At 40.2% G+C, this 27,016-nt stretch overlaps 1 protein-coding gene across 1 annotated transcript in view; it reads right to left on the reverse strand.

Moving 5' to 3' along the window:
• Window positions 1-27,016, reverse strand: part of Atp10d (ATPase phospholipid transporting 10D (putative)) — a 72,115-nt gene that overhangs the window by 3,667 nt on the left and 41,432 nt on the right. The window contains exons 11-21 of the mRNA XM_090343636.1: window positions 24,990-25,178; window positions 21,554-22,163; window positions 20,788-20,894; window positions 19,131-19,257; window positions 16,464-16,648; window positions 13,571-13,877; window positions 11,118-11,194; window positions 9,799-9,924; window positions 8,179-8,379; window positions 3,976-4,056; window positions 2,729-2,833 (exon numbers count right to left, since the gene is read on the reverse strand). Of these exons, the coding sequence (XP_090199762.1) occupies window positions 2,729-2,833; window positions 3,976-4,056; window positions 8,179-8,379; window positions 9,799-9,924; window positions 11,118-11,194; window positions 13,571-13,877; window positions 16,464-16,648; window positions 19,131-19,257; window positions 20,788-20,894; window positions 21,554-22,163; window positions 24,990-25,178 (2,115 nt within the window). The remainder of the gene's footprint in view (window positions 1-2,728; window positions 2,834-3,975; window positions 4,057-8,178; window positions 8,380-9,798; window positions 9,925-11,117; window positions 11,195-13,570; window positions 13,878-16,463; window positions 16,649-19,130; window positions 19,258-20,787; window positions 20,895-21,553; window positions 22,164-24,989; window positions 25,179-27,016) is intronic.

Consider the following 27,016-nt stretch of genomic DNA (forward strand, 5'->3'; position numbering starts at 1 on the left):
TACAAAACGGATCCTGGACACTGAACCATCCTTCTGAGAACAACTGATTTCTGACCTTCCAGGAACATCAGGCAATTTCCTATGAGCAAACACTAACTACCTTCACAAGAGCGAGGACTCAATACCCAATGCTATGGACATGGTAATGGGAATATAAACATAACTATATAGACATAAAAACCAATGACTCTATAGACATAATGTTTTATTTCATAAATTAATATGTTTCTATGACATACAAACCCTTAGCCTAATTTGGATTAAGTTCTAAAAACTAAGCCCCAGTGACTGTATATAGAGATTCCTTTCTTGAATACTTGTCTGTTAAACTTGTCATTTGAAATATAATGTAAAAATCAATGTTAATAAATTCTTTAATAAAAAAAACTAACCACCTTCATATCCGAGTATAGCTACCCAAATCCTTTTTTTTTTGTTTTTTCTTTTTGGTCAGGGCTTGAACTCTGGGCCTGTGCACTGTCCCTGAGCTCTTCAGCTCATGGGTACCATTCTACACTTTGAGCCATGGCGCCACTTCTAGTTTTATGCTGGTTAATAGGAGATAAGAGTCTCACAGACTTTGGTGCCTGGGCTGGCTTTGTACTGTGGTCCTCAGATCTCAGCCTCCTGAGTAGCTAGGATTACAGGCATAAGCCACCAGGCCCAAATCCTTTTTCGTAATGTTTTCCTTTAAACTGGCTCACTAGCTAAGTAAGCAATTTAATTTACAAAAATAAAGTCAATCATTACTTCAAATGTAATATTAGCATAGTCTATTTTAATAGTGTTGACTCTGGAGTCTGATCTGTCTTTTGATGTACAATGAAATTAGCAAGAATTGTGACAAAAACATAATGGCATCAAACAATCCCTCTTCCATGTAATCAGAAGTATGAAATGACACTGTCTTTATATTATGCAGTGCTCAGTGGTCAGCGTTATTTAGTGAAGCAGCATCTAGCACCAGGGGCGTACCACTGATGGCATAGCCAGACTCTTTAGGGAAAGAACATCTTTATGAATCTTTTCCACCTTAGAGCTATAGTTTTCAAACAAGATCCAATTTCTTCCAATTTCCCTCTAATCTTGCAAAGATTTCCCTCAAGTCACAAGGAGTGCTTATGTTTTTGATAAAAGGGGTAAACAGCTTAGAAAATGTCAGGCACTTCCTTGAGTAAGCTCATCATAGGAACACTGATTTTCTTTTACCTTTCCTGGTTTTCCAACAGTCCCTCCTTCTAGATGGGCCTTATTTCTCCAGTTGTCCTAAGATGTGGTTTTTGGCAAGTGAGACAGTGACATCACAGCATGTGCACATTTAAAGGAAGCATTTAAAGGGGCCAGGAGTTTGGTCTAGTGGTAGAGTGCTTGCCTAGTATGCACGAAGACCCAGGTTCAATTCCTTGGTACCACATACATAGTAAAAAGCTGGAAGTGATGTTGTAGCTCTAGTGGTAGAGCTCTAGCCTTGAGAAAGCCCTGAGTTCAAGCCCCAGTACTGGCAAAAAAAAAAAAAAAGAAGCAATACAAAGACAAGGAAAAGTTGGTAGAACACTAAGGGGGAGGTAACTGTCTGATAATGAGCCAGTGCCTAAAAGGCAGAAGTGTCATGTACTCAGAATGGCTGGCTCTTCCTTGAAAGGTGCCCATGGAGCCAGGAGCCTTGACTCTGCATCTGACAGAACAAACAATTCTCCAATGGTGGATCCTCTAGTGCCCTTGCCGGTGTTTTAGCTTTCGGTTCCCTTGCTAGAGAGGACATGTAGCACTGTGCAGTCTTGACAGCATTCTCCTCTCACCAAAGCCGGGGACTGAAGCTAGAGAAACAGAATTCCCTCATAGACAGCTATTTATCCACTCTAGCATTTCCAAATGCTGACTTGGTAGCAGTCCCGTCTCTGATAGTGGTGAACAAAATAGATACAGGCCCTAACCTCACAGAGATTAGAATCTAAAGCAAAAGACAAATATAACCAGATAGTCAAGTAATTAAAGGTGCGGTTATAAAATATTGTTGATGCTATGAAGAAAAGCAAGAAATAGTAGGAAAGAATGGATGGTTAATGAAGAGGGGAAATCGCTTTTTATTTTATTGAGATATGACTTAAAATAACATGTGAATTAGGCAAAAATCCATAGATCGCAGGGGGAAGTAAGATATTTCCATTAATTTCCATTAGTTTCCACTTGATGTATTAATGAATTCAATGTACATGAGAAGCTGAGAGAGGGAGAATGTGACTCCACCCCTTGGAGAAGTATAAATGAGATTGAAGATACATAGGGGAATCTTGCATGAGGCTGACAGGCTGATGAGTTATACCCGTGGGCAAGCAAGAAACATTTTTGTATCACGACAAATGCAGGAGTCATCGCATACTACAGCCAGTGTATCAGGATTATGACACAACACAACCACTTTAGTTTAGTTGGAAGGATCAGCGTGGTCAGGTAGAATGACAGCTGTCATTCTACATAAAGTCGTCACTTCATCACCTTGACGCATACCTGCAGGAACCATCCACCACTGATACTACCACCAGATAGCATCTGCTTACCTATCCTGGCCACACATCAACCTGAGTACCACGATGGTCAAGGATCACTAAGAGTAACACTGAACCACTCATCTTCCGTGGTCATTACTGTTCTCTTAAGCACTTACCTTGGAGGCCTGAAGTTTAACAGGGTTGTTGAGGACAAAAGATGGAAAGAGAAAACCACTCACCAAACTCTTGCTTTCAATGACCAGATGGAGGAGAATGATGAACAGAGCGGCGGTGTTTAGGGGATTCCCAAATGTAAAGATGTCAATGTCTGAGCCCTGGTAGGTCTACAGGCAGAGAACAACAGCTAGTGAGGCTGGATGGTTGTATGTGCTTGATGGAAGGAGTAACACCACTTCATCTACAACTCAATGATGGCTCTACCACTTTCTACAACGTTCCAATGAACTGGTCATGTAGGGCAAATGAGGATTTCCAGGAAAGATACTGACTCTCTCCCAGGCAGGCTATCTAATTTTTGAACTTTTCAAAATATGATTTATCTTCCTGGAAGTTTCTACCCATACTTCTACCTCCTTGAGATATAGTCATACCAAATTTATCCTACTTAAAAAAAAATACTTAAAACAGATTTTATGGTTGCTCTAAGCATATACCTCTCCCAAGCAAATAGCTCCTCCCTTTCCTCTCTTCCCCACATATTATGTCTCAAATGTGTCAAATTGTGATAAATTATGACTATGATTATGTAAAATTATGATTTGATATTTTTTACCATTCTCTTGTGAATATACTTCAAGTTGTCCTAGCTACATTCCTCTTGAAGTAGGATATTCTAGTGAAGTTAATTTAACTAACTTAATTTGATTAAAGAATGAAAAATGGTAATTTAATGGCTACTACCTTTTCTTGTTCTCATTACTATACTTCCATGAACACTATCCATTTTGGAAGGCGTGGTTTCTTTTGGGAAGATGCGTGCCTGGGCAGCCAGGTGAACTATGGAGCTTTGTGCTTAGTGAGAGTCTAAATTTCTTAAATTAATTACAGCATGATTTTGTTTAGTCTTATTTTTTCCATTCTTTATCTGTAGAACACATAATTCATTTGAGAAAGAGTAATTATAGGAATACTCCATAAGTTATCTGGCAGAATTAGCTCAACACTCACTAATAAAAGCTTTCACATTCTGATTATGCTGATTGTCTGAGTAATCTAATTGTAGAGTCAGAATTCAATTTTATTCAATTCATTGACAAAATTAGTAAGCACTTTGGGGTTAACAAAAGATCCAAGACAATTCAACAAGGATCACCTAATTTAATATATCGCCTAATATAGCCAGTAGTCAATTAATAATCTTATGATATGAGCAATCTACTCCTCCATAGGCCGATAACAAAAGCAAAGTACAATGAATCATCATTTAGTCGTTAATGGCAAATACGCTGAGGGAACAAACACTTACAAAGTAAGGCACCAAGAAGCAGACCAGACTTTGATAAAAGGCATCCATCAAGGTGATCCAGAAGGTAAGGGGTAGGTAAGCCTGGAAGTGAGACGCATAATGGACAAGGAGTGAGACTAGCAAAGTCAAGAGCCAACGTAAATCAGAACTTATTTTTGCTTCTCTGAAAGAAAAAAAATGATTGCTTCATTATCTCACTCGTAAAATGGGTGCAGTGAGGTAGTGATAGGAGAGTAAGGGCAGGTAAATGCAATGAGTTCACAATCCAGTGAGGCAAAATTATTAATTTCATTTAAAATCCATTTTGACAGCTGGGTCTTTTCATCATCATCATCATCATCATCATCATCATCATCATCATCGTGCTACGGATTGAACTTAGATCCTACATATTCTATTAATGACTATAGTGCCAACTCTGTTTGGAAGAAAAGCTAGTAGAATGAACTTTCCTTTTCATGCTGACAGCACAATACTATTCACAAGTGTCTCCAAACCCACCCATGTCTCTTTATTTTCACTACTTCCTTCATTTCAATTTATTACCAAATTTATGGATCCCTCGAGAGATATCTTCCTTCTTCACTCTTTCTACTTTTAATCTAACATTCTCATACTAGCAAACTGGTTTCCTAAACATGTAAGTCACAGCTGGGAGTGTGGCTTAGTGATAAAGTGCTTGCCTAGGAGCACGCCTGAAGCCTTGGATTCGATTCCTTAGCATCACATAAACAGAAAAATCCAGAAGTAGCACTGTGGCTCAAGTGGTAGAGGGCTATCTTTGAGCAAAAGCAGCTCAGGGAAAGTGCCTGGGCACTGGGACAAAAAAAAAAGAAAGTATATCAGTTTATGACATCCCCTAACTAATCAAATGGGTCCCCTTCTACTCACTCTAGAAATAGGAACTACATTTTATTTATTTGTTTGTTTATTTTGAGTTGGTCCTGGGGTTTGAACTCAGGACCTGGGTTTTGTCTCTGAGCTTCTTTTGCTCAAGACTAGCACTCTACCACTTCAGCCACAGCTCCAAATGGAGATAGGAGTCTCATGTACTTTTCTGTCCATGCTGGCTTCCAACTGTGATCTTCAGATCTCAGTCTCAGCTTTTTAATAAAAATTTATTAAGTGGTGAGCCATTTAATAAATCAAAGTTTCTTCCTATGCATAGAGGATCCTGCCTGGCAAACCCACTGGGCAGTTCTTCAAGTTCATTTTGTATGAATGTTATCCCATATTAGAAACTTAATTAACATACTATTACTAAACAGTAACATGCTATTTCTTCCTTAAGGGTCACCTATTTTCCCTTCCAAGGGTTTTTTTTTGTCCTGGACCATTCTCATTATCTAAATTGCTGGCTTAAATGTCACCTCTTCATAGCACAATTTCAGAGCCGTAGGAAAGTTAAGCTTACTCAGTCACTTCCTACTTGACTCCCTTAGCAAAATGTCATCATTATCAGAAAAAAAAATATTGTTTGCTTACTTAATGATTTTTTGGTTACCTCAGTGTAACACAAGCTTCAGAGAGTGAAACTTTGGTATTCAATTCAAGAGATTAAAAAATGTCTGGTAACTGCATGCTGGTGGCTCATGCCTGTAATCCTAGCTATTCAGAAGGCTGATACCTATAGCACCACAGGTTGAAGCTAGCTAAGGAAGAGAAGTCTGTGAGCTTCCATTGCCAATTAACCAGCAAAATGCTGGGCTTAAAGTATTGTACACATGGTATAGCACCAGCTAGCTGAGCAAGCAAACAAAAAAATATGTAAGGCCATAAGTTCAAGCCACAGTACCAACAAATACACATACACACACACACACACACACACACACACACAGCAATACCTGGTACTATTCTTATAAGATTCCATATCTGAACTTCTTCCTGCACAGAGCTTATACAGAGATAGAAAAATCTGAGAGCTCATTTTCTGAACGATGAAGTGTATGGAGATGAATTCCAAGGACTACGGCTTTTTTAGCCCTATGTGCTAAGAATAAAAATGGAAACAGATCTATTATTATCCTAAACTGGTCTTTTCTTAATCAGGCTAGACATCTATTCTTGTTGTCTTCCAAATACAAAGAGATTCAAACTTCTTTCAAAATGTCTGTTTGTTGAAGACATACAAATTCTTTGTATGCATTTTTCCATTCTTCAACTACACTTGGAACTTTCTTTTTTTATTTCTTTTTCTTTTTGTTTTGCCAGTCCTGGAGCTTGAACTCAGGGCCTGAGCACTGTCCTTGGGCTTTTCCTCAAGGCTAGAGCTCTACCACTTGAGCCACAGCACCACTTGTAGCTTTTTCTATGTATGTGTACAGAGGAATTGAACCCAGGTTTTCCTGCATGCTAAGGCAAGCATTCTACCACTAGGCCCAACTCCCAGCCTTACACTTGTAATTATCATACGGAGCTCTTTTTAATCTTGCTGTCTTTTAGAAAATCAAAGCAACAAAGATTAACTTTCAGTATATTTCCCTTTATATGTGTGTGTTTATATATATATATGTATATATATATATATATAGTTTACTATTGCTCATTATAATGGATGAGACAGTCCATCTGTCTTTCTTCATCCCTGTGTCCATAAAATCAAAGCATATGTGTCAGACACATGGGGCAACCGAAATGCCACTGGATGAGGATTTGGAGATATCTTTTTGTATTATGGGGGAAAAGAGGTTGCTAAGGCAAAATTTTAAAAAATGTAGACTGAAAGCTAAAAAGTATAACTTCTCCACAGCCACATGATGAGAAGCAAATACAAAAATGTCAGAGTGAGACAAAAGACAAACCAAAGAGTTTAACTCATGGGGTCTCTGCGAAGCTAAAGGATAAATCTGAACGTGAGTTTAAGTATAGGAAAGAAGAATGAGGATGATGAGGGACAGGTGGTAAGGGATAACTCTTTGGGAGGAAATACTTTGACTATGAACTTTCTAAGCTCTTCTCTTTTGAGAGGGAGAGGGAGGGAGGGAGGGAGGGAGGGAGAGAGAGAGAGAGAGAGAGAGAGAGAGAGAGAGAGAGCACGAGAGAGAGGTGTCTAGAGAATACTTTGTGACATCAAAGCCAGGAAATGAGCCAGGCAGAGAACAAAATTTGTTTGGAAGCCAAGTTCAAAGAAAGGACACATGCTGGAAAGTAAAACAAATAAAACTTTTTTTTTTGGTTTTTCTGAAATTGCTTTTATCAACAGCAAAAGCTATATTGATCTGCCTGCTATTATGCTTCATAAAATTGGCTAGCTCCATAGAACACAGTCTACCAAAAAGACAAGTCTCAATAACTAGAAATGATCTCAGTTCTCCCTGTCTATCTCTGCCCTTGTGATCTTTACAGTGTTCTGACAGCCATACTACATTTCTGGTCATCGGTACATAAAGTCAGAAAGCATGGGCTTGAGAGCTAGAATTCAAACACACCACCCAGTAGCTTCATATCAAGAGCAAATGACTCAAAGTAACTAACTCCATGCATTTGACTTTCCTTAGCAACACAGTACCAACAGTCATAGCAGCTGCCATGCAAAGAAATTTTGAAGATTTATGTTTCCCTCTGTTAAGTACTTAAAATGTAAACATTATGTAAGTTTTTATAAATGCTATCCTAATGCTGCTTGCTTTGTGAAATAAAGTAGAAACAAGGGTTGGTTGGTTGGTTGTTGTTGTTTTAACAATGACTCTATTGAACTAGCTAACACAACCTTGTTTTTAGAGTAAGCCAGTAAGATCACATGACAGCAGAATCTGAAGAATTTAACCTGGGCTTTGAAATCGGACAGGGACGGCTTCACATGCAGGCTCTACCACTAGCTGGAAAGTTCTACAAAAAAATCACTTAATGTCTTTGAGGTTCAGATCACTCAGTGTAGAGTGTGAACAATACTAAAGTCTGTCTCCCTGTGTTCTTGTGAAGATAAATGCAACAGAGAAGGTGCACTGGTTGGCCCACATAGTGGAGTTTAATACATACGACATATCATTAATGATAAGATCTCAAACACCAGATTTCTTCCTATAAGTAAATATTTAACTGTGGTTATATCTTGGTCTAGTAATTTAATAGGTTAGTGCAATGCGAGTATAGGGAAAACACTCAGACATCTGAAACAGTTCACTGTAATGGTAGTATATGAGCTAGTTAGAAAACACTTAGGCTATATGTGATCCTAAATATTGTTGCATGCATACCTACCTCCGATCTCTGACCACTCTGGTACAGTTCAGGCAGTTGCATGAGGGTCTCTGCAGATATGTCTTTCTCTAACACACCATAGATGACTGGCGGAGCAGAAGTGAACAGGAGGTTGAAGAAGATCAGAACCCAATAGTCAGTCATGGACGTCCCTGAAAACCCACAAAAGAACTGGTACCAGAAAAGGAGGTTCACATAGGCCTAGGGACACAAAAAGGGACATTTGGATTTTAGAAATAGCAAGGTGTGTCCTAATCACACAAGCCCTTGAACTGCCATTCACTACTGCATGACCATCCCAGTTCCATTATGGAAGAACACAACACACCTTGCATTTGTTCCTTTTTTGGTAACTCTATCCTCCCCCTTTCATGCACATACATGCACACCATGTACTAGCTAAAGTATGAAAATAACCTGTATCTCCTTCAGTGGAGGAAAGATCAAGAAAAATGTAGCGAATAAACACAAGGGAATTTTATTCATCTATCAGGAAGAATGATGTCACATCATTTGCAAGAAATGGATGGTGATGGAAAAAATATGTTATGTGAAGTAAGTTAGGTCCACAGAGACAAAGGAAACATGCTTTCTCTCATAATTTATAAATTCACAAGTAAACGCATATGGGGGTCATATGCAAGGGTATGCATATGTACCTTATGGTATACATAAGAGAGAATTCAAACAGTGTAATTCCTTAGAAAAATTAACTCATAGTTCAACCAGGAAGCTGGTACTTGAAATGGAGGCTGGGAAGAGGTCAAGGGGAGAGGGATAAACAAATGAAGACAGGAAGGGGATAGAATGCAGTCATAAAATGTAATGTATATCCTACAAAACTAAGGAAATTGGGGGGAGATATTGGGTTGGGAGAGATGGGTGAGAATGACAAAAGCAGTGATACTGATGAAGATGCATTATACTTACTAACTGATTTATTGAGAGAAATCTGAATTTACATGATATGCTGAAGATTAGAAGTTAGAACTTCTACTTAGAAGAGAAACAGTTAAATTCGGTACATTGAGCAGTAGCATAATCAAAGTAAAAGTACTCTTCTTGCCACAAATAAAATATTTACCAAGCAAAAATTAGTTTTATAAGCTAGATAGAAATTTCTTACAGTTACTAGTGCTAGCCAGCCAGTGGTTAACATTATCTTGGGTTTTCATGTGAATCTGTCCTCAATATACCATGAGAGAAGTCCATTTGGTAACATGGGTACTTTTTGGTATCTCCAGTAAAATGGAAGTAAAGCCTTTTCATTTTCTACCAAAAGCATTCAACGTTTCATAATTCTGCTTTCATAATCTTTTTATAGAAGGTCAAAAATTGGATTTTAAGTGAACCAGACAGGACTTAATTGAATTTAAATGCATCAGGAGAAAAAAAAATGTTAGCAAATGGACCGGCCTAGTAATTTACTGTCAACAGTTTAAACACACACACACACACTCCCAGACTATTTCTGGAAAAAACATAAGACTGCTTTCAGAAGTTCCCAAAACATTTATAACTCAAGGTGAACTCAGACAAGAACATTTCCTCTTTGTCCCGGAAATAGCCCAGAACTGGAAGACCAGAAGAGGGAGGAACAAATTCTCTGTAGTTACATACCACATTCTTGTAGAAAAAATAGAGAATCATGTTGGAAAGTCGTGTGTAACACCAGTGCCCATGCACGAGAAGGAGCTTGCTGAGATGTCTGAACCGAGAAATGGCAAAGTCACTGGCCATCACGGCCTATGGGGACAGTGGGGAGAGAAGGTCACCATGAGTGAAAGAATATGTGGTACGGACAGCTTGATTGTGACACACACATAATCAACTCTCTCTTCCAAGGAGATCCAGAAAAGAAGACACACGTGCGTGCACACACAGAGATATGTATACACACGCATACATACATACATGCATGTAGACCCAGAACAGCGACAGGAAAAGCCCCACAAATACAGAGCCTTAATAGGTTCCTTGGCATTACTACTCATCTGTAATATGGTCAAATAAAATGAGATTTCACTTTGGTTAGTACTTAGGATGCTTTTTAGCAAATGCACTTCCTCCCAAAAGCAGGTTCATCAGTAAGAACGCTTCTGTATCACAACATGCTTTTGCTTCTCAGTGCTGCAGTCCTGACATTACTGTGTATAATGTGTCAGGCAAAGAAGTAGCTGAATCTGTCATCTTTTGTTGAATCATTCTCATCTAATTCTTGGGGGAGCCCTAAGTTTCAGATTCTAGCTTTTTCCTACTAGCATTTACTACACACACACACACACACACACACACACACACACACACACACACGATAGGATACTCTTTGCTTTCCTCTTTTGCTCCCCTCACTGAGAAAAAGATCAGCGTATGACTTCGCTATGTCATATAGCTTTTATTCAAATCCTAATAACATTCCAGCATTAGAATTTTTTTAAAAAAATTACTGCACATCTACAAAATGATTTCCTATGATCTAGGTAAGTTCTTTATAAAATAAAAACCAACCAAAGAAATAACCAAAAACAGAGTAATGCTGGGGAAAGTGGCTCAGGCCTATAATCCTAGATCTAAGGGTTGGCGGTTCAAAGCCTGGGCAGGAAAGTCAGTGAGACTCTCCAGTTAACCACCAGAAAGCTGGAAGTGGAGATGTGGCTTAAGTAGTAGAATGGTATCCTTGACCATAAAAGCTCAGGGACAGCACTCACTCAGCCCCAGGACTGGCACACACAAAAATAATAATCAACTTCATCATTCACTCATTAATTTTCCTTAAAATTACCCAGAAAAATAGAATAATATTTATGCAGGAAATAACCAGTGAAAGAATGGATAAAGGCCCTGCCTCTCACGCTTAGGTAACCATATCCAGTCTCATTTGCCATAGTGATTCTGCCAGGGAGAAGTTTGCCATCAACGGGCAGGTCAGGGTGTCTCACCTGCATGCCTTCTTGGCCAGAGACCCCTATCCCAATGTCTGCCACTTGTATCATGCTGACATCATTGGCCCCGTCACCTTGGGGAGGAAGATGCACAAGAGAGGAAAGGAGTCAAAAACTGGAAAACTTCAGAGGCTGAACCTTCCAAGGCTTTCCCTTTTTCAGACTGGGAAGCTAGCGAGGCAGAAACTGAATGTGGCATCACCACTGTGATCACTTCCTGCCTTAAAATCCTTTCTGCTATGGAGCCTACCCTGACTGGGTCTTCCCTTTTTCCATTCTCAGCTAGACCTGGTGAAGGTTGTTTCTTTGCTTATTCTATTCTGTCCTTATCTCACTTTGCTGGATTTTAATTCTTATGTTCTGCAGAGATGTTATTTTCTCAAGGAAACTTATCTCATATTCTCTTTAACTTGGAATCCCTTTCTTAGGAATGATTTCTATTACAACTCATGGGTTTTGTGGCTATATACAGATTTATTTTCTTCTCTATATATTTATTTATTGCTTTTCCAACATGGAAACTTCTTATAAATATCAGACAATCTCCTGGGTACAAAGGAATACATATTGTTGCTAAAATGCTGAGTGGCAAACTCACCTGGTTTCTAGTACTGGTATTTGATGTGATTTGGGAACTCTTTTTTAAAAATATTTTTATTGTAATTAATAAAAGGGTTACATGATATTTGCCAGATAGAGGGTGCATTAATTCACATACTGATTTGGGAACTCTTGTGGTGTAGTAGGATGAATCCAAACACTCACATTTATGGATGAAAACTTTCCAGGCCTGGAAATGAACAGCTTCTCTCCTCATTGATCAGTTCAAAGGTACGTACCTGCCTCAATCTAATAATGTAATTAAAAAGTTCAAGGATTGCAGCTTCAGGCCTATCTTACTATGGGGCTTGAATAATTCATCGATAAGTTTATTCCACAACACAACAGAAAAAAATTCCATCCTACTTCATCCAAATACTGAAGTATTTCCAAGTGTCATCTCATACTATGCCCTTCCCATTTGTTCTCATTCTTGAATGGTTTTATAACGTCAAATCTCTCATAGTCACTAGTCGTAGGATTTACAAATTTACATCTCTAGCCAATTCCTCATTGCTACATTTCCAACTTGTATTCTAGTGGCATACTTCACATGACTACTTAGATGTCTCATGAGGTTCCTATAGAACCCAACACTTAATTCCCCCACTTCCAACTTGGTGAATGATAGCACCATCCTTTCTATGCCTAGACAGAACTCTGGCCCCCCTTTGACAGCTCCTTCTCATGTGTAACATCTTCATTCTTCAGCTAAGAGCACCAGTGATTTTTTTTTCAAGCCATGTCCCTTGTCTGACCACATCTCACCACCCTACCTGCTCCCACCCTGCCCTTGCTCTGGTCTGGATTATTTCCACAGACTACCACTGACCTCTTTACTTACATCTCTGGGGTCCAACATGGACTTTTCATACATGAGATCCTTCGAAAAGAGTCCCTTAGCATATCCCTATGTCTTCGGACAAAGCAAAAGGCATGGCCTTCAAGACACCATGTGATCTGGCTCCCTAACGATCTACCACCCACTAGCCAGCAGGAACCTCTTCCCCACTTCAGTCTGCTGTGAGCCTAGCGCAGTCCCCTCATGGCTTTAACTTCTGCTGTCCAGGCTACGAGGAATGTGCATCCACAGATCTTCTGTGGCATCCTATAATTCCCTCCATAGTTCTGCACTAAAATTGAATGTTTTTTTATTTATCGTCAGTTGTAGGACTTGAACTCAGGGCCTGAATACTGTCCCTGAGCTTTTTCACTCAAGGCTAGTGTTCTACCACTTAGAGCCATAATACCAGTTCCTAAAACTGAATTTTCAATGGTAACCTTTTCCACTTTTCCCAGTGTCCCACACTTACTTGCTCTGCCTTTAATCAAACAAACAAAAACCAACCAAACGAAAAGCAGTATTTATCATTATCTAGTACCAGCCATGTGTACTTTGCTCTACTATCTGCTCCCTAATTTGACATAAGCTTAAGAAACGGTATTTTGTTGGATGTCTCTTGTGTAGAAAAAAGGAAAGTTCCTACCACAAAGAAGGCACTCAGTGTTGAATAGACAAGTAAACAGGCTGCTCAGGTCCCTGAATTTAACTTTCCTACGGAAAGAACTCTTGGATTTTTTTCCAACTCTGTGATTCAGAATTTCCCAAAGAGTCTGGTTTTCTGCATCTAGTTTTCTGAGTCTGGTTTTCCTAACATGTGACTCCTAGCAGGTAGGCAAACAGGTGATGAAGGAACTGAGGAGGGCTCAGAGAGGGACAGAGAGAAAGCAGGAGGTAGGAAGAAGTGCAAACAGATGTAGAAGGACAGACGAGAATTAACCTCTGCGTTTTGTTGTTGTTGTTTTTTGTGAAATGGAGAAGCAAAAGGCTTGGGTCCTCTCCCACTCACCTATGGCCAGCGTCATCACCTGCAGATGGTTGCGAACTAATTTCACCACCTCACTTTTCTGCAGGGGCGTGGCGCGGCAGCAGACCACAGCTTGGCAGCAGGCAGTCAGCTCCAGGAACTGCCTCTGCAGACTCTCCTGCAGGGCAAACTCCAGGGTCTTTCCAGTGATAATAAGTCCCGCTCTTGGCCCTGAGTCCTGAAGTACAGGCTGAGGAGATGCTTGATTTAATGATGGTTGCACCGTAGAAGCTGGAGCTTTCTTCTGGAGTTCTTTCAAAATGGTGCTCATTAGCATTTCACAGGCATCCTTGAAGCAGGAGGTAAAGAGAAGTTAGCCTTGGGGTGGCACTGGAGAGCCAGCTCCATTTTTCACTATCATTTCTTAGTAATTGATGGATCAAGGACACTTCCATTAAAATGGAAACCATGCAAGGTTTGGAAGTAACGTGCAAACCTAGGAGCAAAAGGTGATGGAAATGCATGAAACTGACAGACATGATTTCAGACATTCCATTCAAGGTTCCAGAAGCAATTCACTAAGTGACAAATTAGGTTCCATGATGCTCAGATTCTTTTTGAATTAATAAGGGAGTCCTAAGGGGTAGGAATGGAAAAATGAGGAACAGATTTAAATACCAGTGACTGAGTCTCCACTGATAGAACTCAACTAAATGGTATTCACTGTATTATACCGAGTTATCTGGAAAGTTCTTCCACGTAGAATAGCAACTAATAGCCAATAATATTAGCTATAGTGGCATTCAGTAGTTAGTTCTTAAACTAGTAGCTTTCAATGCCTTCCAACATAAATTGTTGGTGAATAAAATTCCATAATCCTACCCATTTAACTAATTAGAAACATCTGAGTCAATAGATTAAAAACTAGAAAAAAATATTTGGAATGTTTTCACCATAAAAAAATGGCAAATGGGGTGGGGGGAGGGAAATGGGGACCAAGACATGAGAAAGGGTATCAATGTATGTGAAATAATGCATGTGAAAAAATGTATGTGAAAAAAATGGCAAATGAAGCCAGGTGCAATGGCTCACACATACCTACCTACTCAGGAGGCTGAGCTCTGAGGATCCCGGTTCAAAGCCAGCCTGGGCACTAATGTCTTATCTCCAATTAACCACTACAAAATCGGATGTGGTGCTGTGGCCCAAGGGGTAGGGCTGTAGCCTTGAGCTGAAGAGCTCAGGAGACAGTGCCCAGGCCCAAAGTTCAAGCTTCATGAATGACAAAAAACAAACCAAAAAAATGGCAAATGAGGCTAGGAGTTCGGCTTAGTGGTAGAGTGCTTGCCTAGCGTGCATGAAGACCCTGGTTGAGTCCTCTGTACCACATACATAGAAAAAGCTGGAAGTGGTGCTGTGGCTCAAGTGGTAGAGCTCTAGCCTTGAGAAAGCCCAAGGACAGTGCTTAGGCCTTGAGTTCCAGTCCCAGGACTGGCAAAAAAAATAAAAATAAATGTAGTTAATTAAAAAAAATTGAAGCATTTTTAAAAAAACAGAAAAAGAAACAAGAACAGCACAGGATTGTTTTCAAAGATTAAAAGCAGGAACAACCATGCCAGCGACCTAACTGACCTTCCCCATTATAATATTTATTATTTCATACAAATAGCCTCAGGCAGGATTTTTCAGCACTAGCAGCCAGTTACATTTGGGTCAGAAAGTCCTGGGTCCTGGGGCACTTTGCTATGCATTATAGAATATTTAGCATCCTGACCTATCTGCCAACAAGATACAATAGCAGGCTGGGAATGTGGCTTAGTGGTAGAGTGCTTGCCTAGTATGCATGAAGTCCTGGGTCCAATTCCTCAGTACCACGTCCTCAGAAAAAGCTGTAAGTAGTGGCTGAAGTGGTAGAGTACTAGCCTTGAGCTGAAAAGCTCAGGGACAATGCCCAGGCCCAGAGTTCAAGGCCCCAAGAAAAGAAAAGAAAATGCCAGTCTCTGCTGAATAAAGACAGCCATCCGGCTGAGTCCTGGTGGAAGCCTAACTGTAGAAACATGGCTAGCCAATTGTGGTAGCCTTGACACAAGCTCAAGATGAGATTGTAAAGGGCACGGAAGACAGGTTGATGTGACACGATGATGCCAACTGGTTAAATCTCACTGCTGAGGAAGGAAGAGGAAGACTGGAAGACTTTCCATGAAAAAGAAACAACATGTACAAATCTTGGAAGATACTGCTGTCAACAGTGGGTACCTTCTGAGAAAAATATGATGCTCATGCAAAACTGATTGGGACATCTATGGAGGAGATTAGCAGGAGAAAAGGCCAGATGAAAATAAGCTATGTGTAAATCTCTTCAATTCCTTCTCCTTTAAAAACAACTTCTTTTAAACATTTTTTTCCCCTTAAAAATATATATATATATATTCTCAGGAGCAGTAGCTAAGAGTTACCACTAGAGGGCACCATCAGGCTGTGAACCTATTTTCATTTCCCATATCTATCTGATTCCAATAGAAATGATTACTTCTTCTCACTGGAGAGGAATTATCATGAGAGGGAATGAGTGACTACTTTTAATTCCTTGCTTAAAAAAATTTTTTTTATCTTACTTCTGTCTCAAGATTTGTTAGTCATTTTTGGCTATCTTGTCAAATACTTGGATATTCCAAAGTAGAGGTAGACAAAAAATAAATTAAATCATACAAAGAAAGCTTTCTGCTTTTTTTTTCAGCTATGATTCCTCTAAGTCACTACACTTATCCCACAGGCCTTTAGGAAAACTATGGCATTCTCCTCCCAAACGTGAACTCTGTCATTCAGCACTGGCTGAATAAATATCAAAAAGCTTTTCATTTCTTACATATATCTGATTTCAAATGCTCCACTGGCCTGAAAAACAAAAGGAGCAGTTGAATCTCATTACACCTACTTTGCTCTGGGGATTGAGGACAAAGAGCTTGTCTTCTGGCTTCAGGAGTCTGCATGCATGAGCTATGTTGACAGCTGTCTCCTGCTTGTCTCCTGTCAGCATCCAGATCTTGATACCGGCTTGGTGCAGGGCCTCTATAGATTCCGGAACTCCCTCCTGCAGACGGTCTTCAATGCCTGTGGCTCCTTCAAAGTAAAGCAAGGCCTTTAAGAAACCAAGCAGGCTAAAGCTCCTCCAGTCTATAATTGAATCTTATTCATTAAGCAATTCAACTGGTGGTTTGTGCCTATAATCCTAGGCTGAGATCTGAGCATGAAGGTTTAAAGATAGTCTGGGCAGAAAAAAAAAATCTATGAGATTCTTATCTCTTAGTAACCATTAAAAAGCCAGAAGTGGAGCTGTGGCTCAAATGGCAGAGAACTAGCCTTGAGCAGAAGCAGCTCAGGTACAGAGCCTAGGCGCTGAATTCCAGCCCCAATACCAACATACACATGCACACAAACTGCAAGGATGAAGAAGAAGAAAGAGGCGGAAGAAGAGGAGGAGGAGAGGAGGAGGAGAGAAGCAGGAGAGAAGGAGGAGAAAGAAGAGGAGAGGAGGAGGAAGAGGAGGAGGAAGAGGAAGAGAAGGAGGAGGAGGAGGAGGAGGAGGAGGAGGAAGAGGAGGAAGAGGAGGAGGAGGAGGAGGAGGAGAAGGAATCCTACTCATTAGCCAACTTAGTCCTGAATTATACAAAATTTCCCAGTAGTTTCCAGAGATCCAAAGGAAGTGTGAAGATGTAGACCAACGTTAAACACAAAATAATATTTTGGGAGGGAAGCTTCATAATTCAGCAAACTTGCTTATTCTCTTTTTGGCTAGGTGGGTAAGAATCTTATTTAATTATTTATATGGCCTTGTACTGTAAATTTTATAATTCTATAATAATTTTATAAATTATGATACAAGACAAGGGTGGACTTTCAAAGAATGTTCCTGCCAGTAAAGTGTAGTGTCTATACAATACTCTTTCATGCACGTCTATAATTTCCTTTTCTAAAATAATTGGAATTTGGGAATTCAAAAGGTTAACAGGTTTTACAAATGTAGTATCGGCTAGGCATCAGTGGCTCATGCCTGTGATCTTAGCTACTCAGAAGGCTGAGATCCAAGGATTGTAGTTTGAAGACAGCTCAGGCACAAAAGTCCTGTGAGAGTCTTGTCTCTAATTAACAACCCAAAAAGCCAGAAGTGGAGCTGTGGCATTCAAGTGGTACAGCACTAGCCTTGAACACAAAAGGTCAAGGACAGTGCTTAGGTCCTGAGTTCCAGCCCTGGGACACACACACACACACACACACACACACACACACACACTCACACTTGCACACCCTCAGACATGCCCATGTACACACACATATTCTATAGATAATATGGTGCATATGCCTTATTTTGCAATGCCTGTTAACCAATCATATTAATATTTCTCTAGGAAAATTTGCTTATTTTTAGGACAAGTAGAATGACCAATACAATAAATAGTGTTATATCAAACTAGGTCAGATTCTGTTGCTAAATGCCAGAGGCATTAAATCCACAGTACATTTTAATATTAGAATTGCAAATGAAGACATGTGGAAGTAAGCTACATAAAATGGCATAGAAAAATCACTGGGGAGGAGTTATCATATCGTATGTAAACAGCGGGAAGGAGCTCAGTGGCTGGTCTTTTGGTGTATGGGTGCTTATGGTAGAATCAGTGTCCATGCTCTTCCATGGACTTGTAAACTTGCTTTTGTCTCCTTAGACTCAGTTAGCTTTTAACAATTCCAGTATTCAAGCAGACATAATCACGGAGCCTAGGAATAGGATATTATTTAAAACTCTCTAGATGATTCTAAGATGCAGCTTAACTTGACATAAGCATTTGTTCTGCAATTCTGAAAGAGAATCTGAGCGGCAAAGAAGAAAAATAAGTTTCATTAGGTTCATTCCAGGTGCGGATGAAAGAACCTGAACCCTGGACCCAGGTACAAGTGAGTCCCATGCTCAGTTAGTTAGTAACTAACTCTGAGTTACTCACGTGTGACTTGGAAAACACCATTGAACTGCTTTTCTAAATAAAATGGAGATTTGTTGTGAGAACTGACAAAAAGGCTACATTTCTGGCAAGAAAGTTTAGCTACCCCTGAACACAAGAAACTTTATGTTCTATGTTGGGGACTAAGGTGACCAACTGAATCCTGCCACAAAGTTTAATCTGGCTCAGTGAAGTGAAAAACAGAGCAGAACAATCCAAGTACCAGTGGTTCAAGCTTATGATCCTAGCTACTCTGGAGGCTGAGATCTGAGGATCAAAGTTCAAATCAAGACTGGACAGGAAAGTCCAAGAGACACTTAACTCCAATAAACTACCAAAAAGTGGAGCCATGGTTCATCAGAGCTAGAGATAGCCCTGAGCAAGAGAAACTCAGGGACAGTGCCCAGGCCCTGAGTTTCAGCCCCAAGACTGAGTGGCTCAATAAACAACAATAACAACAACAAAACAGACAAGGACAGACTGGAAGCAGGGTAGAGACAGGTAAATCACAAATGTTTACTGGAGTTGAAGTGGTGAATACGGTAGTTAGAGACAATCAAGGTTGTTTAAATTTATTTAATTCATACAACACAACACAATCGACCTACCCAATAATGTTAGCTGGTTCTCCAATCTCATGGCAGATTCAATGAGCAATTCTTCTCGGTTGTCAATGCTGGTTTCAGCTAAAAAACGGCTCCTCAACCACTCTGTATACTCAGTGTCACTCATGACCTGTGGAAGGAAGGACCAGATAGGAAACAAGCCATATAGTCTTGAATTCTACCAGGCCAGGATTCGTGGCTGGAAAAGCACCAGGCCATCAGAATGCTTTAGGGTATTTATTCTCCCTCCAGGCAGTCACAGTAGGTGCATGCCCTCTGGTCACCTGTCACAGCTCCCAGACTTGGTGATCAGAGTAGTGTGAGACAGCAGGATGGGCCTTACAGTTAGCTCGGTATTTCTGGGAAAGTTCTAGACTATATCTATGGTGAAAGTGAGACGATCGACTTAATTAAACTAGAAGTAAAGCAGTTGGGAGCGTCTTTACTTGATAGTTTAATCCAGGGTGATTTTAATGGTGCTTTAGGGAAGTGTGGTCAGGATGCTGGGTGAGGGAACCTGTAGCCACCAGCGTCTTTGATGTGTTTTGATGGTTACTTGTAAAGGATAAAAGCAAACGTCCCTAGAGGTGAAGCAAGGACATCTGAATCCCTCCCCCTCATCTAACAAATTAAGCAGACATCTTGGAGGAAAAGAACCTAATGTTAATATTTTCCTTTTTCTTTGATGGTGAATAAAGGACGCATCCACACTTGAGTTGTTCCAAAGCAAGATAGAATGGAGGGTGTGAGCTATTTACCCTGCTGACAAGTTAATTTGCTTTGGAACAATGATACACCATGGGGCCACCTTTTTCTCCGAAGCAAAACCACTGGACTGAAAAGGCAGAGGGTCAGTATGACTTGAACTCTCTATTATTCCTACAACCCACTGTAAGGCAGGTCTTGGATCCTTCATTAACTTCACTGGCTTAGTCGTGTGGGGTCCATAATAGATCCCAATTACTCTAAGACAACTCACAAGAACTTGGATAGAGAAGTTCTATAATAACATTCTTCACATCATTTATTGGTGCTCTGGCATCTCTTATTCAAGTTTTGTTACGTCTCAACATTATTTTCAACAGAAAATAATGATGAGTAACTCTCTCTCTCTCTCTCTCTCTCTCTCTCTCTCTCTCTCTCTCTCTCTCTCTCTCTCTCTCGACAGGGTCTCCCTATGAAGCCCATGCTGACCTGGAACTTGTTATATGGCCCTCACTGGCCTCGAATATAGGACTCTGCTGCCTCTACCTCCCAGTTGCTGGGATTAGTCATGAATCATCATACCCAGCTACCTGGATTTTAAGATGAAGACTTACGTATGCAGAATAAGATTACATAAATTACCAAAAACTTATGGAAAAACAAATGAAGGATGACCTTTGGTAATATTTTTTTCCAAAGCATATTACTGCTACAAAACTTACGAGACAATATCTACAAAGTCCCGAAGGAAGGAAAGCAGGGTCCAGGTATTTCTTCTCCTAAACCAATACTATCTGTAGATAAAAGCACTTACAAATATCTGGAATCACATGAGCTCTGCAAATGTAACTTTTAGTCTAAGGGTTTTGCCCTGGGTTAGGGTTTACTCCATAATAGTTCTCAGTAAATGATGCCTAAACAAGGGAAAGAACACAAAAGATGGTAAGTAATTCACCTTCTTTGCTATACATAAAGTGCGTAGTCCTCGCTTGGCGTAGTCATCCAAGTGCTTCTGCGTTTTCTCCCTAATTACCACTTGCTGTTTTTCCTCATTGGCTCCATCTGAAATAATGGACAATACACTAGTATTTCTGCCAGTCTGCTCAATTAGAGACATATTTTATATAAAAACCAATCAGAGCTTAATCCACATTTTTTAAAAAATATCATTCTTACTTTGAATCCCCCATGTGTATCTACAAAAAATAAAAAACACCTCAGAAATAATCGTCACCCTTGATTTCCTTCCTTGGGCAGAGGAAGTATCAACACAAGTACAGACGCAGTTTCCATGCTATGGATAACAACAATAACAAGGGCTACACTGTTGGCTGTCATCTCTTGGGTGAACACGTCCTGCAGGCCTTTGGCTAGAGTTTCCTCCTTCATTGGCCATAGTATGACAGGACGCCTCCTGGGAGCCTTACAAAGGACAGTCCATAAGACACGCTTTGCAGAACCCGTAGACACTCAATAATAGTTTGGTAACTTTCTCAAGCCATAACTGCTAATGAACTCCAGATGAGAAACCAAGTCTGTGCAGACCCACAGGTACTTGCCTGCCCACTAAACCCCAGGCAGCTTTCTTTACCTTTCTAAGTATGAATGGACCACCCCTCACTTCCCAATACCTACTTCTTAGCCTCTCAAAGCTACTGAGAATGGCCTCTGAAGCTCCCGGCCTTTCCTGTCCCTGCCCTCCCCACCCTCTTTGACCCTACCTGGAGAAACTACTGAGAGCAGCTCCATGATGACAGAGTCGGCACCCTTTGTGTATACCACAACTTGGTTGGAAAGGGGGTGCCGGACCACTACCGACATCCTTTTCCTCACTGAGTCGAAGGGCAGAATGTGTAGGAGCTGAAATGTTAATGGGCCCAAAGCTGCAAAGTCCACCACGATCTGCTCTGGAGTCCGAGACCGCAAAGTGCATTGGTAAGCTCTGGCAGCATACACTAAGGCTGCCTCATCCGGGCTCTCTGCCTCATAGCACAGGTCAGAGGTCAAGGGTTGTCCATGGAGGGGGTCCACCTGGATATTAGTCAGTGCTACCTCACTGTTTTGCTCCTCTGTTTCTGTACAGCAAGCCGCGTCTGTTGTGTTCTGAGGGCTCACACTCGCTGGAGAGGCCTCTTCCTCCAATGGTGCAGACAGTTTCATCCGGGTGAAGATAGAGAATTTGCTCACAAAGGTGCAGGGAACCCCAGAGGGTGAGTCTTTCCCACTGGCCAGGGAGGGTGAACTTGATCTTCGGACAGACAGTCTCTGGAAGAGGTTTTTAATCTCTTCTAGGGACTTAATGGGCATTCCACTCAGTGCAGACAGCCCGATCTAGGAAAGACAATTTCACACGGTCTCAATAAATATACTCAAAAGTCACCACAGCTTTGAAGTCTAGTTGGGAAAAATCGAGATAGGACACAGTGATATGGCTTGCAACTTCTTCCAATAGCTGCAGCAGAATAACCATGGAAGAGGGTGTGGGGAGAATAATGATATTATAAGTTCCTACTGCTATTGAGGGGGGAAAAATGGTGATAATACAGGCAGAAGATATATAATGCTAACACTGCACCATTTTTCCCCTAAAGAAATAACTTGAAATACAGAAAAAAATCAATAATTTTCATTGTATACATCCTAGTAATAACAATTTAAGAGCTGTAGGCAAATTAAGAATTCAATAACAAAATAGAAACATCTTTTTTTGAAATACTGACTTTATAAAGACCAAGAGGTAATATTGGAAATGTTATGAAAACAGCATGAAAAAATATGGGAACAGATAACTGACAATACACATACTAAAACATCAGGAAAAAAACCATAAAGCAAATGGTTCACAAAATAAAGGTTTTCCCTTTCCTTTTTAGATTCTACAAAAGTTGTTACTTTACCTTAAACAAAAGGCCAAAAAAGTGAGGTGTGGTTCAAGTAGTAAAGTGCCAGCCTTGACTGAAAAAGGAAAAGCCAAGTGAGAGTAAGAGGGCCTAAGTTCAAGCCCCAATTCTGGCTCAGGAAGGAAGAAGGAAGGGAGGGAGGGAGGGAAGGAGGGAGGGAGAGAAGGGAAGGAACTAGGGAGGAAGGGAAGGAGGGCAGGCAGGCAGGTAGGCAGACAGACCCAAGGGCTGGCAGCTCACACCTATAATCCTGGCTTACTCAAAAACTAAGATATGAGAAGCCTTTGTTTGCAATTAGTTCAGGCAGAAAATTCCATGAAACTATCTCCCAAATTACCAACAAAAGGCTAGACTAGAGGTGTGATGGCTCAAGTAGAACTCCATAAACAAGAAAGTTGATTGTTCAAAGCCTGGTACAGATACATACACACACACACACACACACACACACACACACACACACACACACACACACGCCCTATTCTAAAATTCATAGGACATTTACCAAGTGTCTCCTAAAAACGACCAACTATATGATAGCTTGAGGGTTTCATTCAGGTCGATTTTCAAAGTACTCCACAACTCAAAAATAAAAAGAATAAAAGCTACTAATTACAGGTAAGGTTCTATATTCCACATGAATTCTGATTAGCAACCATTTACTGCTTTCCTCTCATTACCTTGAAATGTCAAAAAGCTATTTATATCTTGAGAGATTCTCCTTCAGAATCTTACATCCTTTGGGACTAAAGCAACATTTCATAAACAGAAAACACCAAAAGATATCATCTCCAGAAACAAATATTTAAAAAAATAGTATATAGAAAAAATAAAAAGCAGCTAATGATACTTTTTTTCTCTAACTACCTAATCACTTTTCATAGGACAACCTTCTAGTCAACACCTTGTAAAAGTATAGTTTCTGATCAAATGCTGCTTAATTGGAAATAAATTACTTTTATGTTGAAGTTGACCACCCCCGAAGTTGCCAAAAGAAAATGATGTGATGGAAAAATTAAAATTTAATTGCTTCTACTGTATGGTGAATTATAAAGTGGATATGTGGGAAAGAGAAGATAACCATGAACCATGAAGCCAGCACAGCCAAGTGGTAAATCACCACCTTCTAAAATAAGCTTTTCTTCTTAATTGGAAGTGGATTTCCCATGAATTCTCAACTACAACTAGACCTTAAAAATCCACCATGCAGGGTTGAGCATGGTTGTGTACGCACATAATCCTAGCTACCTGTAAACTAGAAGAGAGAGGAGGATCACAATCTAAAGATAGTTGAGTGATGTGTGAGACTCTATCTGAAAACAAGCTAAAGAGGGCCGGAGTTTGTGGCAGAGTGTTTGTCTCTCATGCACAAAGGCCTGGGTTTAATTCCTCGGTACCACATACGTAGCAAAAACCAGAAGTGGTACTGTGGCTAAAGTGGCAGAGTGCTAGCCTTGAGAAAGTCCAAGGACAGTGCGCAGGCCCTGAGTTCAAGACCCAAGATTGTAAAAAAAAAAAAAACAAAAACAAAAACTAAAGAAAACAGGACAGGAGGAGTGGCTCAAGTGATAGAGTGCTTGTTTAGCAGGTAGAGCTAAATTCAATCTTCAGTGCCACCAAAAAAACAAATTATAAGAACTAAAAATATTGATATATTATACCACACTGGACTGCAGATAGATTGAGATAAAACTAGCCCAAGTGGCACATGAAAAAGGTATATAACTGTTAACTATAACAATGAATCTAGTGCTTTACATTTTATTTACTATAATATGTATAACATTGACGGGGAGGATCTCAAAGTCTCAGAGAAAACTTCTATCTGGTAAGTAAATAAAAGAAAAATGAATTACTTCACCAACTACCTCCTATAGGCAAATAGTGTACTAACAATAAGCCATACACATTTCTTAGGTTCAAGGCCATCTCCCCTACAAATTGGTTTTGTGACCTGGAACACATATTTTAGCATCAATCTGCAAAGTGGGTCAGGTGTGGTGATGGCAGATTTCAGAGTACTTAGCCCAAAGAGTTGCTACCAGGACTAAACACAATAATGCTACTCAATCATGCAGAGCATGTTAAGTGAAGACCAAACTGGAATAGTACCTGAATGTTACATACTTCCTATCACTAGATGCCATCATCCATGATTACTATTTTAGTGGATCAAGATCAGTACAGATACATGCAAACCCCAACCGTTCCCCCGTGGAAATCCCCATGGAAATGCTGTTTGTGTTAAAGACTTCACCTTCTGTCGTGGCTGGTCAGGAGCACAAACGACTACAGTGTTGCAGATAGCCAGAGCAATGAAAAAGTCCATGAGGTAGGAGAGCTCCGGGGGTGGGCAGTGGGTGGTACCTTCCATGTTGGTGAACAGCTGAGGAGTCAGCTGACTAACTGTGTTCAAAAGCCGGGTGTCCGGGACCACATCCGTTTCCTAATAAGCCAAACAGGTAAAGGGTTATTCTCAACATAAGTTCATGCATTTATGATACGGTGAGAGGTGACAATAGGACAATAAAACATTTAGGTACTAGATGTTTAAGAAAACTACCTGAACCACTAAACTAGGAGGACAAACATGGTCTTCTACCTAGTTGACTATTGTTTCTCCCTTTGAAATACAGTGTCACATATATTATATATAATAAATACTATATATTGCATTGCCAAAATCAAATCTTAGCAATAGATTTACCATAAAAAAAACCAATGAATACCATTTCTTTTCTTTTTCTTCTTCTTCTTTTTTTTTTGGCCTGTCCTGGCCCTTGAACTCAGGGCCTGAGCATTGTCCTTGGGCTTTCTCAAGGCTAGAGCTCTACCACATGAGCCACAGCACCACTTCCGGTTTTTCTATGTATGTGGTAACTGAGGAATCAAACCCAGGTCTTGGTGCATGCTAGGCAAGCACTCTACCACTAGGCTAAACTTCCAGCCCCTGAATACCATTTCTTTTAACAGGGATGCTATTATCTACATTGATTATTTTTGTTGTTCAAAATTTACCAGTCTTGTAAAAACAACAACTCAACTCTTCAGAATGAAAGTTAGCACAAGCAACCTGTTAGATTTAACCAATATTTCCCAGGAACATTGTACAAGACACAACCAAGGGTATTTCCAAGAGATTTCAGATCACCAAATATTTTTAACAACTATGCGCTCCTTTTAAGGATTTTGAAGACAGATTTGCTCTAAGCAGTTCTATTCTTAAAAATAAAAGCATGTCATTTTTTTGTAACACAGTGTTTCTCTGACTTGAGAATACTTCTTTTCACAAAAGCGTCATAGTGGAAATTTGATTATAATCCAGTAACATATAGTAGTAGAAATTTGATTGCAATCCAATAATATATAGAGAGATGCTTTAGGGCTGTTGAAGCTCACCTGCTCACAGTCAAGGTTATGTAAACAAATCAATGTACTTCAGGGCAGTTCTGGACTCAACATAAGCTGACCCCAGAGAAGTCAAAAGAGGCAATTTTTGAGAGAAGATAAAAATACTGAGGATGGGGGCTGGGAGTTTGGCCTAATGGTAGAGTGCTTGCCTAGCATGCACAATGACCTGGGTTCAATTCCTCGATATTACATACATAGAAAAAAGCTGGAAGTGGTGCTGAGGCTCAAGTGGTAGAGGACTAGCCTTGAGAAAGCCCAAGGACAGTGCTCAGGCCCTGAGTTCAAGTCCCAGAACTGGCAAACAAAATACTGAGGATGTGTAATACTCCACCCAGAAGACATGGCTTGTACTTACTATGCCTTGGAGTATGGTGAGAGTTAGCACAGATTTAATAAGAAAAGAGCTTGTTGTGGGAATCAGACCGCTGGGGCTCCATCATAGCTCCACTGCACACTGAGGCCTCAGACAATTTACTTAAACCCTCTGAACTTTATTACCTCCCTCTCCCATATAATGGCACTTGTCTCCCAGGGTGACCGTGCAGTATAAACGATGGGACCAGTGTGAGTAATGTAATGTTCCTTTTCCTTCCTTCTCAAATGACATGCACTCACTTTCAGCAGGGTTACCTGTCTCACAGACGAATTCATACGTGTACCTCAGCCATTGTCACATAGTGCCCTTAAACTGCTATCTAAATACAACATGTGCGTAACAGTCGTCCATACTTAGGTTCTGAAATGGGGAAGGGGAACTAGTTGTGAAGGAATATGGAAGGCAGATTACAGTGTGAGAAAAAAAGAAAGGGTTTTCTTATGGTTAATCTAATGTTACTGTATCTGACTTTGTCACCTGGTGTATTGTGTATACAT

The sequence above is a fragment of the Megascapheus bottae genome, chromosome 13 (genome assembly GCF_031878675.1).
Source record: "Megascapheus bottae isolate mThoBot1 chromosome 13, mThoBot2.hap1, whole genome shotgun sequence".
NCBI classification, from domain to species: Eukaryota; Metazoa; Chordata; class Mammalia; order Rodentia; family Geomyidae; genus Megascapheus; species Megascapheus bottae.